This window comes from Pteronotus mesoamericanus, unplaced genomic scaffold (assembly GCF_021234165.1).
Source record: "Pteronotus mesoamericanus isolate MK-2021 breed Mesoamerican mustached bat unplaced genomic scaffold, CSHL_Meso_final scaffold_167, whole genome shotgun sequence".
Lineage (NCBI taxonomy): Eukaryota > Metazoa > Chordata > Mammalia > Chiroptera > Mormoopidae > Pteronotus > Pteronotus mesoamericanus.
In genome coordinates, this window is record NW_026555308.1 from 21,814,757 (window position 1) to 21,829,125 (window position 14,369).

The 14,369-nt window shown below is 51.8% G+C and overlaps 3 protein-coding genes across 7 annotated transcripts in view; 1 reads left to right on the forward strand and 2 right to left on the reverse strand.

The window, feature by feature from the left end:
• The window catches only part of LOC129083788 (NADPH--cytochrome P450 reductase), a 65,014-nt gene extending 63,092 nt beyond the window's left edge, over positions 1 to 1,922 (forward strand). For all 4 annotated transcript variants that reach the window (XM_054589749.1, XM_054589751.1, XM_054589750.1 and 1 more), the window contains exons 12-16: positions 180 to 329; positions 658 to 928; positions 1,013 to 1,158; positions 1,239 to 1,324; positions 1,418 to 1,922. In XM_054589749.1, coding sequence (XP_054445724.1) covers positions 180 to 329; positions 658 to 928; positions 1,013 to 1,158; positions 1,239 to 1,324; positions 1,418 to 1,562 — 798 coding nt within the window. In that variant the 3' untranslated portion in view covers positions 1,563 to 1,922. The remainder of the gene's footprint in view (positions 1 to 179; positions 330 to 657; positions 929 to 1,012; positions 1,159 to 1,238; positions 1,325 to 1,417) is intronic.
• TMEM120A (transmembrane protein 120A) lies at positions 1,909 to 8,256 on the reverse strand. The gene is made up of 12 exons (XM_054589752.1): positions 8,081 to 8,256; positions 6,268 to 6,386; positions 5,930 to 6,046; positions 3,870 to 3,929; positions 3,637 to 3,732; positions 3,469 to 3,558; positions 3,189 to 3,254; positions 3,029 to 3,090; positions 2,837 to 2,929; positions 2,658 to 2,722; positions 2,495 to 2,563; positions 1,909 to 2,420 (listed from the first exon to the last, which is right to left on the reverse strand). The coding sequence occupies exons 1-12, from the start codon at positions 8,159 to 8,161 to the stop codon at positions 2,307 to 2,309; spliced, it is 1,032 nt and encodes a 343-aa protein (XP_054445727.1). The 5' UTR covers positions 8,162 to 8,256; the 3' UTR covers positions 1,909 to 2,306.
• A 1,468-nt stretch (positions 8,257 to 9,724) lies between these two features.
• Positions 9,725 to 14,369, reverse strand: part of STYXL1 (serine/threonine/tyrosine interacting like 1) — a 61,321-nt gene continuing 56,676 nt past the window's right edge. For both annotated transcript variants that reach the window (XM_054589756.1, XM_054589757.1), the window contains one exon: positions 9,725 to 9,856. In XM_054589756.1, coding sequence (XP_054445731.1) covers positions 9,725 to 9,856 — 132 coding nt within the window. The remainder of the gene's footprint in view (positions 9,857 to 14,369) is intronic.

Consider the following 14,369-nt stretch of genomic DNA (forward strand, 5'->3'; position numbering starts at 1 on the left):
GGCCATTCCTACCACCAGCACCCAGACTTCTACCACCTCAGCTCTGGGCTGCAGCTCCCAGCCAGCACCCCCAGGCCACCCCTCAGCCACTCTGAGTGGCTTGGGTCCCACTTCAGGCCTGTCCCCTAGATCACCATGTCCCCTCACATGTGTCTCACCCCAAGTTCTGTCTTCCCCAGGAGCTGTACCTGAGCTGGGTGGTAGAGGCGCGGAGGCACATCCTGGCCATCCTGCAGGACTACCCATCCCTGCGGCCCCCCATCGACCATCTGTGTGAGCTGCTGCCTCGGCTGCAGGCCCGCTACTACTCCATCGCCTCATCCTCCAAGGTGAGGGCAGGCCTGGCCGACTTAGAGAAAGCGTAGCATTGGCTTCTCTGAGGTGCGAGGGAGGCCTGCGCACAGTCCCCACTCGGACCCAAACACCTTGGACAGTTCACTCGATTCACTGGCCAGTGTACCCGGTAGGCAGGGCTGTCAGGCTGCATGTTGTGTATGGCCCCAGTGCCAAAAGCCAGTCAGGAAAGCTGCTGGAAAGGGGCTTTTGAAGGTTGGGCACCATGAAGAAGGCCTGAGCAGGAACCCTGTACCAAGGTGACTCGGGTGACAGGAAGGAGCCTTGGGCACTGCTGCTGAGCTCACTCCTGCCCTCCGCCAGGTCCACCCCAACTCTGTGCACATCTGTGCCGTGGCTGTGGAGTATGAAGCCAAGTCTGGCCGCATCAACAAGGGTGTGGCCACCAGCTGGCTTCGGGCCAAGGAGCCTGCTGGGGAGAATGGCCACCGGGCCCTGGTGCCCATGTATGTGCGCAAGTCCCAGTTCCGCCTGCCTTTCAAGTCCACCACGCCTGTCATCATGGTGGGCCCCGGCACTGGGGTCGCCCCCTTCATAGGCTTCATTCAGGAGCGGGCCTGGCTGCGGCAGCAGGGTGAGTGCATGGGCGCCGCTGAGGGGTGGGCAGGAGGCAGGGATGGGGTGGAGTCCGTGCTCACCCTGGCTGCTGCCCCACCAGGTAAGGAGGTGGGGGAGACGCTGCTCTACTATGGCTGCCGCCGCTCTGATGAGGACTACCTATACCGCGAGGAGCTGGCCCAGTTCCATAAGGAGGGCTCCCTCACCCAGCTCAATGTGGCATTCTCCCGGGAGCAGGCCCACAAGGTGAGGAAGGGGCAGGCTTTTGTGGCGGGGTGGCAGGCTGAGAGACTGGCCTCCTTATGGGCATTGCTCTCTGCCCTCAGGTCTACGTCCAGCACTTACTGAAGAGGGACAGGGAGCACCTGTGGAAGCTGATCCACGAGGAAGGCGCCCACATCTACGTCTGTGGGTGAGTGAGGGCAGAGGGTTGAAGGGGTGAGGCTCTCTGCTCATTGGGACACTCCTTGCCCAGCCCTGAGTGCTTCCTCCTTCCTCCCCACAGGGATGCTCGGAACATGGCGAGAGATGTGCAGAACACCTTCTACGACATTGTGGCCGAGCTGGGGTCCATGGAGCATACCCAGGCTGTGGACTACATCAAGAAACTGATGACCAAGGGCCGATACTCCCTGGATGTGTGGAGCTAGGATCGCCCCGGCCCAGCACTGCTCTGGCCTCATGCCCTATAGACTTGCTTCCCCATGTAATCACTTTCCTTCCCCTTCTGCCAGTCTCCTGAATGGGTTCTGCTGGGCCTTGTCCAAGGACACATACCCAATGAAAAAGACTCTGGGTCCAAAATGTGCCCTCCGGAGTCCTGTGGCCACAGGGCAGGTGGCCAGGGGCTGACCAGGCCCACACTTTGTGAACACCTCAGGCCCCCAGTGGCTGTTCAGAAGGAGCTCTTCTCTCAGCTGAGCAGGGGTTGGCCCTGCCACATGATTTTCAATGAGTGTAAATAATTTTAAATAACCTCTGGCCCTTGGAATAAAGATCTGTTTTCTGTACTTGCCTGATGTGCCTTGAACAGACCTATGGCCTCCACCTGGGTTTTCCTAACTCAGACACCAGAGGGACCAACCTGAGAGCCCCAAGAACCTGTGCTGTGGCAGCAGAGAGTGCTACCAGGCCCCTGCCTTATCCTCAGGAGACCACACACCTCAAGCCACCTCTGTGCCTCTCTTTCTTTATTGAGGCCACGGGCCCCCGGCTCCCCACAGACTGGGACACAGGCCCAGGTCTTCTCCAGTGTAGCCTTCAGGGCCCACAGAGCCCACAAAACCTAGGGAGAGCAGAAAAGACCTTCCTGGACAAGGGAGTCTCTACCCCCTCAAACAACACATGGGATACAGAAGCCCTTTTGGAGCTGGTGGGCAGAAGAAGACCCAGCCTCAGTCTTTCTTGCTTCTGTGCCGCTGACTGTGGAATTTCTGGTGCACGACCCGCAGGGTGGTGAAGAAATTGCCAAGGAAGAGGATGAGGAAGGGGAGGCCACACATGAGCACCTAGGGGAGGAATCAGGGTTAGGACAGGCTGAAACCCAGTCCTCCCGGTGTCCTTTCCAGGGACCCCGGCTCACCTGCCACTCCTTGCACTCAGGATCCCGGGTCAAGTTGAACAACGTCAGCGCATTATAAAGCTGCCAGAACTGGGAGGGAGGGGGATTTCACATAGAACACGGTCCCTGCTTGAGCCAGAGCAGGGGCAGGACAGCCAGATGGATAGGAACACATACAACTTACATGTCCAAAAAAAAGAAAGGGCAGCAGGAAGGTAAGGCCCCGCCACATCCAGGACTGGAAGCCCTCTGTGAAGAGGCAGGGCACAGAATAACCAGTGATGGAGAGAGAGACACCTTTACTCAGACCCCCTTTCCATCTCCCTGGTCAGGACCCCCAGTGGAGGACCACATCCAACTCACCCACAGTGAGATCCATGGTGTGCCTCTCGCCCAGGGCCCGAAGGCGGTACAGACAGCCACTCTGGTAGTAATACTGGAGGAACTGCACAAAGCCTGGGGGGTTGAGGGCATCAGGACTGGGCTGGACCCCCAAGTCCTTTCCCTGCCCCTCCCCCAGGTCCTGAGCTGAGCAGAGACCTCTGAGACACTCACTCTGGTACATGGAGAAAGACAGGAATTGGTTCCGGAACTTCTGATACATGAGGCCGTCGGGCCTAAGGCAGAAAGCAGAGGGGCAGGGAGCTTGTGGATGCCACCTCCCCCTGTCCTGCTCCCTCCACCAAGTCCCTGGAAACCAAGCTGCACCACTCACCATGTCAGCATGACTCCCGACAGGAACGTGGACACATAATGATGGAAAACCCACCAGCCTTTGATCCTGTATCAGGAAGCTACTATCACTCCTGCAGGCCTTAGCCCCCAGGATTGGTGCTTGGAGACAGGGAGCTGTCTGATGTGGGAAGAAACCAGCACCCCAGCCCAGTTCCTGCTTCCCTGAGGGCCACAGCACCCACGCCCTACCACCACTTTCTAGGGTAGCTCCAGTACCCCTTCCCCTGCCCCGCAGGAGCTGGAGTTAGGCCCTTGCCCACCTGGAGCCATTGTTGATGAGGATGCTCTCTCGGATGGTCAGGGTGCAGTAATACCAAACCAGCAGGAAGTTGAAGACGGAGTCTGTCACCCTGCAGAGGGAGACATAGGGTTGGTGCTGGTGGAGCTGGGAGAAAATAAGGTCTGGCCCTGAGCTGCTGGATACCCACCTGGAGTTGAGGAGGAAGCGGCAGGTGAAGGAGATGAGGATGAGGATGATGGTGAGGTAGAGCTTGAACTTCTCATACTCATCTTTGTAGGCAAACCTGGGGAGGTAACACCCATGGGACAGGCTGGGATGTTGGTGGGGCCGGCCTGGGGGAGTAGCCCCTGATCCCCGAGGCTCAACGATAGCTGGGGCAGAGTGGAAAGGACTGACACCCAGCCCATGATAACCAATTACTTAGCCTGCTTGCTCAGGAGTGTCACGTTGACGTTGCCCAGAACCAGGCTCAAGTACAACCTAGGGAAGAGGGAGACAGAGTGAGATGATGTCCCAACCTAGAGGGAAGCCAAAGGGCACATAGCCTGGGTCACCCACCACCCCCACTCAGCCTCCCCATGGCCTTGGCTTAGGGCTGACGTTGGGATGCTGCACACCAGCCCCACGGGAAACACTGATGCCCAGCCCTTCTTCCTGCCTGCTCCTAAATCCTGCTCCAAAGTAAACCAACATCCCCTTCTTCCCCTTATGGTCACCCACACTGCCCCACCTCAGGGCCTCAACAGCAGCCTGGCTCTCCCGCCCCACAGAAGCCTGGCCCACATCTCAGATTGCCCTTGTGGGCCTGGGCAGTGGACTTACTGGGTGCATGATTACCACCTGTCACCTACCCTATAGCCAGTACCCTATACCCCTGAGAACCTGCAGCCCCAAGTGCACTGCAGCAACCTAAGCCCCAGCCACACCTGGACCTCTTCCCAACCCAGAACGGCCTCCCCGGCAATGCTGGTCATATTCTGACCCCTGAGTGCCCAGCCTCCCAACCTGTTTCGCCACACGGACCCTCCCCTCACTGAGGCTCCCAGGCCCTGCTGACCCTGCTACTCTTTCTGAACCAGCTAAGTCCCCAAGCCCTCCATATGTCAACCACTTCTGGCCAACCTGTAACTCCCAGCTCCTGGCAATGCTATCACACCCACCAGCTAAGCTTGTCTTGTCCTTTTCTGCCAGAGAAACTTCGAGATGCCCAGAGAGTCATAGTGATGTACTAAGCAGCTGCGCCCATACATGGGCTCCTGTTCACACTCAAGCCATATGGACGGGCTCAGAGTGGTTAAGGGACTTGCCCAAGGCTGTGAAGAGATTAAGGGGCATAGTGGGACTTGGGCCAGGCTTCCAGGCTGTCTCTCAGTACCACCACCGGCTCCCTATCCCATCCCAGGAGGGGCCTGACAAATCCTCTTTCCCCAAACTCTCCATCCTGTCTCCTTCCTGGCACTTGACATCTCTCCTGTGCTGTCACCCTCATCTCTGCACCCCCTCCCATCTCAAACAACAGGGGCCCATGCCCAGCCCTCTCCATCTTCCCAGGTTTCCTTCATCTCTTGGTGATCCCTTTCTGGGTCTCCCCTCTCTGCTGGCCCCACCTCTCAGCAGGCAGATATACACTCAAGTCTGTCCTGTTATACATACACCCAAAATTATACATACACCCAAGCAAAAGCCCCCCGCCCCCAACGCTCATGCTAGTACTAGTCTCTCTTTCCATCACAGCCTCTGAAGTGTGGCCTAAACTTGGCTGCCTTCTCATTTCTGTCATTCCCAATATCAATTTCCACTCACACTGCCCTGTAAAGTGTTTCTCTCCAAGGTCACCCTGACTTCCAGGAAGCATTTCCCCTTTCCCCTTCATTACCAAATGTGACCCCCACAGCCATCTGCTCTGAGGCCGCTGGCCATGCCTTCCTTTGCCTTCTGGGACAAGCTCACTCCTAGCTGTCTGGCTACCTGCCATCTCTGCTGGATTTTTTGTTGCTGTAGTTCAGCCCATGGTTCTGCACTGTACTTGCTCATCCTCCTCGGTTGTGGAAGAGCATACTTACTTGACCGGTCACTCTCCCCAGCCTACTGGGCTCAAGGTGAGCTCTGCTGCCTGGCTCCCCTGTGGTCCCTTCACGACCTCTGGACCGCTCACCTCCCAGCACACCTGCTGTTACTGCCTTCCTGAGTTGGCCTGCCTCATTCCTTCATCCTTTGTAACTCCACTCAGACCTCACCTACTCCAGGAGGCTCTCTGACCTCCCTTACTCCCCTGTTCCCTATAGTTCCACCACAAAACACCCGATCACAGCAAGCTGTCACTGTCACCCAGCTGTCTCCCTGCTCCCCTGAGATAGACTGCTCCCCTTTTGGGTGCATGACTACTCAGCCCAGACTGGGCCCAGGGAATATCTGCTGACCAAACTTCAGAAGTCTCTCCCATGACTGGCTGTAAACCGAATTTGGGAGAGGGCTCTCACCCATTCTTCTTGGGCAAATAGGCCTCCATATCGAAGAAGAGGCCTTGGCGCTCCTTGATCTGGCTCTCCAGCTCCTTCGCAGCCTCCTTGACCTCCACTGGGAGGGAGGGTTTGCATCTGCAGGTGGGGCCACAGAAGCCAGAGTCAGAGCAGGAGTACCACACTGACACCTGTGGAGCAGGAGGGCTAACGTGGCCCAGAGAGGGGAGGAGCAGTGCCGAGGACACTCCCAGAGCCTCCGCCAGCCCTCTGCCCCATCAGGTCAGACACCCACCCCCAGACCAAGGCAGAGGGGATATGGGGAGACATGGCAGGCCATGGGGAGGGGGGATTCTAACTTCTTCAAGATAAGGGCCAGCTGCTGGAGCTGCTTCTTCTGCCGAGTGATAGAGCTGGTACAATTGTTCTGCAGCTTGGTCAGCTCCTCCAGCTTCAGGCGGTACAGCCGGTGGGTCTCCTGAGGACCGGGTTGAGGGTAAGGGTTAGGCTGCTTGGAGAGCCACTAAGCCAGAGCCTGCTGGGCAGGGGGCAGGGCTCGGACTCCTCCAGGGCTCCTTGGGAGGGTCTCAGCAGGAAATGAAGCAGCGAGCTGTGCCAGCCCAGGGGCCTCCGTAAAGTTGCTCTTTCCCCAAGGCTGGCAAGGAAACAGGGTTCTTCTGACAAGCCCAGAAGCTCCCATGCACCCCTCTTCCAGAAGCACCCCTCTTCCTACCTAAAGGTTTTTTTTTAGTCTCAGCCCATCTACTAGTTGTTCCCACCCCTCTGTTCCAAGCTGAGTCTGGATTTTAGGCTCATGGGTCCACCTTCTAGACCAAGCAGGCTGCCTGAAGCCACCCTTGGCCCTCTCAGATCCTCCTGTCTATCCAGCCTCCATGTGCAGGGGGAACTTGGGATGTCCAAGATGCCTTCTGCTCTGGCACTCCCAGTATCTTCCTCCCAGATTAAAGGTTATTAGGCTTCAGCCCTTGGACCGTCTACTTTAAGACCCGTCCATACCCCTCCCCCAGTACCTTTGGCCCAAAGCTTCCCAGAGCACTTCGCCCTGGTGGGTGGGTCTAGAGAAGCAGCTTGGAGATTGGGCAAGGGTAAATGTAAGGAAGGTCATGCAGAGGCTGAGACCAGGCTGGGAGACTAGGTTTGCTCTGCTCAGGACTCTTGGAAAGGAGCACTAATGGCAGCATGTTTGGTTGGCCAGAGGGCATGCAGACTTCAATATGGAGAGGAAGGGACTGAAACCAGTCCAGGAGAAGCAAAGGCTTAATCAAAAGCCCAACTTGCCTGAGCTCTCCGCTGTCTGGGTCTTGTTCCTCACTCCAAGGAGGGGCCACCTCTCCCCCTCAGAACCCAGCAAGTTCCACCTCTGCCCAAGCCCAGCCCCCACCTCTCCTGTCGGAAGGAGGCCAGCAGCCTCTTCCTCCCTTGACTCCCCACGGAACAGCACTGCGGCCAAATAAGCCAGATCTAGCCAATTCCTCCAGTGGCTTCCCACTGATCTCAAATATATTCCTAACCCGCCCAGGTCCATGAGGTCCACCACCCACTTACCCCTTACTCTTTGCAGCAGCTACAGGACCTGACCTGTCTTCATAGGCGCTGTCCCTCCCTCTGGGCCGGCCCCCACCCAGGCCAGGGACTTCACCTAAACACCACTTTCCCGGCCCAAACCTGGCTGCCTCCTGAGGCGCACCCTTGGTGCACTCAGTCCAGACCTCGCTGCCCGAAGAGCGGGACAGCACTGCTTGCGGCTCCCGCAGGGCCGGAGCCCATGGCATGGTTGCTGAGTGACTGACCCAAGACTGGGCCCGGCCGGTTCTGACTCAAGCGGCCACATTCCTGGAAGAAAGGGCGGTAGGGGTCCGAGCCTCTTTCCGAGGCCTTTGCGGGAGGCCCTAGGTCAGACAGGCGCAGTTGAGTCCCACCGGGGTCGCAGCGGCTGCGAGGGCGAAGTGCCCTCGTCGGACAACTCATGTGGGCTCAAGAGGAGAGTCCAGTCAGGACACCCGGACCCGAGTCCTCACCACCCTCGAAACGACGCCAGGATCCCCAACCCCTGACACCGATCTCCCCGCTGCCTGACACCGAGCTGCCAGTCCCTTGACCCCCAGCCACAGACATGGCTCGGGGCCAATGGGTGCCCGCAATGGCGCTCACCTGGATGCTCTGGAAGTCCTGCTGCAGCTCGTCCCAGTCCCGCAGGCAGTCGCCCAGCGGGCCCGGGGGCGTGGGATGCATGGCTGCCAGGCCGGGCGCCAGAAGAGCCGAGGACAGAGGACGCGGCAGCAACCCCCCACGGGCCCGAGGCGCCTCGGCCTCCACCGCCTCCGCCCCACCCCCCTCCCGTCGCTTCCGGGCTCGCGCCGCAACGCTGACCAATGGGAAAGGTGCCTGGATCGGCGAACTCGCTGGCCCCGCCCCTACTTGAGCCAATCCGGGACCAGGGCGTGGCCTGGGCAGAGCCAAAGTGCATTTATTGCCGTTCGCACTTCTGTCCTCGGCAAGAACACGGGCGGCGGTGGCCCCTTGCTGGGCTCGAGTGCGTGTGCCCACCGCGTAGTGCAGCCAGCAGTGTCCCGGCCCGTCATGCTGGAAGTAAATCAAAGTCCAGAGAAGTGACACCTGACTCAAATACTGTTCTTGGGACGCTACGCCTCTGCGAGGAGGGAATTCTGAACCTCTTACCTCGCTTGGATTTTGACAGCGAACTCTTTCCTGTCTCCCTGCCTGCAGGCTCACCGCTACTGTTACCAGAATGCTCTTCCTAAAACACAAGGATAATCCCCACCAGGTCCCTGCCGAACTTTGCAAAGGCTCTGCCCTGCCTACCAGGAGGGCCCTAATGACAGAGCCATCATTTTGCAACCATCCCAGGCTGTGTCCCAGCTAAAACCCTGCCTAAAGCCTGTGTTGCCAGAAAAACCCTTACCCCACTCCTTGAGGGTTGGGCTTCGGTTGGGGATAGGGGCAACATCCAACCGTCTGCAGAGATGAGATGGTGTTCATTCTCTATGTCCCCACCGCAGTCCAGGCAGCAGGGAATAACTTCTGAATGAACAACTGATGGACATCCTAAATTCTTCATCAGTACCCTCTCCTGACTCCAGGCTTGTTCTGTTGGTGCTGCCAGTGCTCAAAGTGCATTCTGAAGAAAATTTGCAACCTAAGGAATTTATAGAAACCTGGGTATGGTAGATGGGGTGGGTAGGAATCTCTTCTTTGTGAACACAGCCAGACAGAAGTGAATAAAAGGAAAAAAAGGAAATCTGTACAAGTGACGAACCCCTGAAGCAGTGGGGCATGCTGGGACTGGGGATGAGGCAAATGTGTGCCCTTGTGACAGAAATCTCTCAGCTGTGGAGCCTGGGGCCTGTGCTTGGCATCCCTACGACTGGGGAATCTGTACCCACATGTGGGCATTATGACACTCCCTGTGGTCTACCACTGGCAGCAGGAACCCCTAGAGCTCCCCTCAGACGGCCTTCAAAGGGTCCAAGTCATGGGTGGAGGGCATGTGGAGCAGCTGTTCTGGCAGCCAGATGTTCTTCCAGAGGCTGCCTCCGGATTGCAGTGGGAGTGGTCCCGGATGATGCAGGGAAGGGGATGCTCACTGAGTTTGAGCAGAGTGCACCTGCTATGTGGCATGAACGAGGAGCCTGGGAAAAGCCAATGCAGGAGACTGACAAGAGGCTTCAGGTAGCAAAGTCCTTCTTCTACATCAACCTGGTTACACATCCTGGCCCATTACCCACAAGAAGCTCCCAAGCAAAGTTCTTCAGGACCATAGCTGGACCACAGAGATCAGTAGAGCGGATCCGAGACATCTGTGATGAAGTCTCCAAGAACAACCGTCTCCCACTCTGACAGCTGAGCTACCAAGGCCCGATTTGGACGCATATTGTTTTTGCACTTCTTGACATAGTCCCAGGACCTCTGTGAACATAAGGAGAGAAAGATTTCAGAACTGGATCTGGGCCATTTCCATTTAGATCACAGCCATCTCAGAAAGGACAGGAGGCATTTGTCCAGGGCCAGCAACATAGCTTAAAGGCTGGACACAGAAATGGCAGGGGCTAATACATTAGGGCAAAAGAATTGTAGGAGCTGGCTCTGGCCTGGGCAAGCCCCTCTGCACCTCTGCTTCTGAATATAGAGACAGGAATCCTTATTTCAGATGGCTCCAGTGAAGGTTGAAACAACATGCATGAAACCTCCCCTGAAAAAGAAAGCACCATGCCTATGCCTGGCACGTGGTACAGCCTCAACAAAGCTTTGCGTTGTGTAAGTGGATAAATTAATGGAAAAGGGAAGAGAACTATGGGCAAATTCTCTGAAGAAGGGAAATCAAAGCTGCCTTCTTTCAGGCATCCACCCTAAAATGCAGGAAGGGTTATTATAGGAAGGAAAATGACAAGATGGTCTCATCTGGATTGAGGACAGAGGAAAAAGGAAAAGGCTTTAAAAGTGGTGTGTCAACAAACTAGGAATAAAAGGAATCTGTCTTAATGCAATAAAGGTCATATATGAAAAGCCCACCGAAAACATACTCAGTGGTGAAAGACTGAAAGCTTTTCCTTTGTTTGAGCAGAACAAGGCAAGGATGCCTGCTTTCACTACTTCAATTCAACATTGTGTTAGAAGTCCTAGCCAGAGCAATTAGGAAAAACAAAAACAAGAAAAAAGAAATGAAAGGCATCCAAATTGAAAAGGAAGAAGTAAAATTATCTCTTTTGCCAACAACATGTTCTTATATATAGAATACCTTGAAGATTACATGCACCCCCCCCAAAAAAAACCCTGTTATAAATGAATTTAGTGAATTTACAGGATACAAAATAACACTCAAATCATTTGTGTCTACACATTAACAATGAACCCAAAAGGAAAATTAAGAAAACAATTCTATGTACAATAGCATTAAAAATAATACTTAGGAATAAATTTAAATGAAGATGTGAGACTTATACCCCCAAAACCACAAACTGTTGATGAAAGAAGTTAAAGAGACATAAATAAATGAAAAGATATCCCATTTACATGGACTGGAAGACTTAATATTATTAAGATGTCAATACTGCCTGTAGTAATCTATAGATTTAATGTGATCTCTATCAAATCCCAATGGCATTTTTTTGCAGAAATTGAAAAAGGCATCCCATAACTCACACAGAATCTCAAGGAATCAGCAAATGGCCAAAACAATCATGTAAAAAGAAAAAATTGGAGGCATCACACTTTCCTGATTTCAAACTTTCAGTTATTATAAAACTATAACAATCAAAACAGTGTGGTCCTGGCATAAAGACAGATACTTAGATCAACGGAATGGAATAGACAGCCCAGAAATAAGCCCTTACATATATGGTCAAGTGATTTCACCAAGGGTGCCAAAACCATTTAATGGAGAAAGGACAGCCTTTTTAGCAAATGGTATTGGGAACATCTACATGCAAAAGAATGAAGCTGGACCTTATCTTACACCATGTACAGAAATTAATTCAAAATGATCGAAGACATAAATTTAAGAACTAAAACTATAAAACCCTTAGAAGAAAACATGTAGGAAAAGCTCTATGACATTGGATTTGGCAATTCTTTCTTGGATATGACACTAAAAGCACAGATAATAAAAGAAAAACAGATAAACTGGACTACACAAAATTAAAAACTTTTTTGCATCAAAACAAATAGACTTCCGGTTGATATAGAGGCATAGGTAAATACAACCATAGCAAAAATTACAACTAGACTGCAAAACAAGTATCAGCCAGAATTGTCAGAAAATGAAGGTGCATGGGAGTCTGACAACCAAGGGATTAAAGAAATCACATTCATCCAGGTGGGTAGGAGAGGTGGAGATGCAGAGACACACGGAGAGGTGGGAAGATGCAAAGAGGCATGGAGACAGGCAGTTCCACACCCACATGTGGTGTATAAAAATCAGGAGGGATTCCTAAGGAGCCAGGGTTCCCAGCCCCACACCAAACCACCCAGCCCAGGGTTCCAGCACCAAGATGGTAAGTCCCCATAATGTCTGGCTATAAAAACCAGTGGGGGTTGGGGCAGCAGAAGAAACTGCAGGATTCTCAGGAGTATCCTCTTAAAAGAGCCTGCAATGGACTTAGAACTTACTTAGACTCAGTCACTCTGGGCTTCAATACCCAGGGCAACAGCTGGGAGGGCACTAATGGCATATGGGGAGAAATTGAAGTGTTTGGCATCAGGGCAAGTATGGGGAGATGGCTTCCTCCCAGACAAAACTCCAGAGGCCAGGCATCCACTGTCCCCTCTCTAAGCCCTCCACCACACAGAGCCACAGAGTGACAATGCATGTTGCCCCACCCTGGCAATTACCTAGGGCTCTGCCCCATCCAACTCACTGTTGTGCTTTTCTACAATAGGCCATGCTACTAAGACAAGGAGTCAAAGCAGTTCTACTTAATACACAGAAACAAAGACGGGGAAGCTGCCAAAATGAGGAGGCAAAGACAAATGGCCCAAATGAAAAAACAGAACAAAATTCCAGGAAAAGAACTAAATGAAATGGAGACAAGCAATCTATCAGATGCAGAATTCAAAACACTGGTGATCAGGATGCTCAAGGAACTCATTGGCTACTTCAGCAGCATAAAAAAGACCCAGGCAGAAATGAAGGTTACACTATGCGAAATAAAGAAAAATCTGCAGGGTATCAACAGTGCAGTGGATAAAGCCAAGAATTAAATTAATGATTTAGAATATAAGGAAGAAAAGAACATTCAATCAGAACAGCAAGAAAAGAGAATCCCCAAAAAGTGAGGATAAGCTAAGGAGCCTCTGAGACATCTGAATCATGGAGATGCCAAAAGGAGAAGAAAAAAAAGCAAGAAATTGAAAACTTATTTGAAAAAATAATGAAAGAAAACTTCCATACTTTGGTGAAGGAAGTAGACATTTAAGTCCAGGAAGCACAGACAGTCCCAAACATGCTGGACCCAAACAGGACCACACCAGGACACATCATAATTAAAATGCCAATGGTTAAAGATAAAGAGAGAATCTTAAAGCAGCAAGAGAAAAGTAGAGTTATCTACAAAGAAGTTCTCATAAGACTATCAGATGATTTCTCAAAAGAAACTTTGCAGGCAAGAAGGGATGTGATGAAAGTGATGAAAAACAAGAACCTGTAACCTAAATTACTCTATCCAGCAAAGCCATCACTTTGAATGGAAGGGCAAATAAAGTGCTTCCCAGACAAGGTAAAGCTAAAGGGGTTCATCATCACCAAAGCCTTATTATACATGAAATGTTAAAGGGACTTTTTTAAGAAAAAGAAGATTCAAAACTATGAACATTAAAATGGCAATAAATACACCACTATCAAAAATTGAATCTAAAACAAACCTAAGCAAACAAGCAGAACAGAAACAGAATCAGATATGGAGATCATTTCGAGAGTTATCAGCTGGAGGGGGAAGTGAGAGAATGGAAGGAAAGGTGCAGGGATTAAGAAGTACACATTTGTAGGTACAAAATAGATAGGAGAATGTTAAGAGCGGTATAGGAAATGGAGTAGCCAAAGAACCTACATGCTTGACCCATGGACATGAACTAAGGGGTGGACTGCTGGAGGAATGAGGGGTACCAGGTGGAGGGGCAAAGTGGGAAAAATTAGGACAAGTGTAATAGCATAATCAATAAAATATATTTAAAAAAACATCAAAAACAAAACAAAGTATCAACAGAGTAAAAACGCAAGACACAGGATGGGGGAAAACATTTGCAAATCATGTATCCACTTTATGTCCAGGTACACATCGGGTAGTAATATGAAGAATATAAGAAACTCCTAAAACTCAACAGCATAACACAACCCAATTAAAAAATGGACAAAGAACCTGAATGTACATTTTTCCAAAAAAGACATACAAATGGCCAATACACATGTGAAAAGATGCTCAACATTACTAAACGTTCGGGAAATACATATCAAAATTACAGTGACATACCACCTCACACCAACTAAGATGGCTACTATTTTTTTTAAAAATGCAGAAAACAAGGGTGGTGAGGCTGTGGAGAAATTGAAACTCTTGTGCACTTTTGGTGAAATGTAAGACGGTACCAGCACTATGGAAAATAGTATGAATATTCCTCAAAAAATTAAAAATAGAATTACCATATGGTCCAGCAATTCTACTTCTGGGTATATATCCCAAAGATTTGAAAGCAGGGTCTCACAGAGATATTTGCACACCTGTTCACGGAGCATTATTCACAATAGCCAAAATGTGAAAGCAATCCATCAACAGATGAATGGATAAACAAAATGTGATATATGCAGTTGACCCTTGAACAATGTGGGATTAGGGGATCATACAGTCAAAAATCCACATATAACTTAAGTCAACCATCCACATATACAGATTCCCAATTGCTGATAGAATATACAGTTAATCTTTGGAAA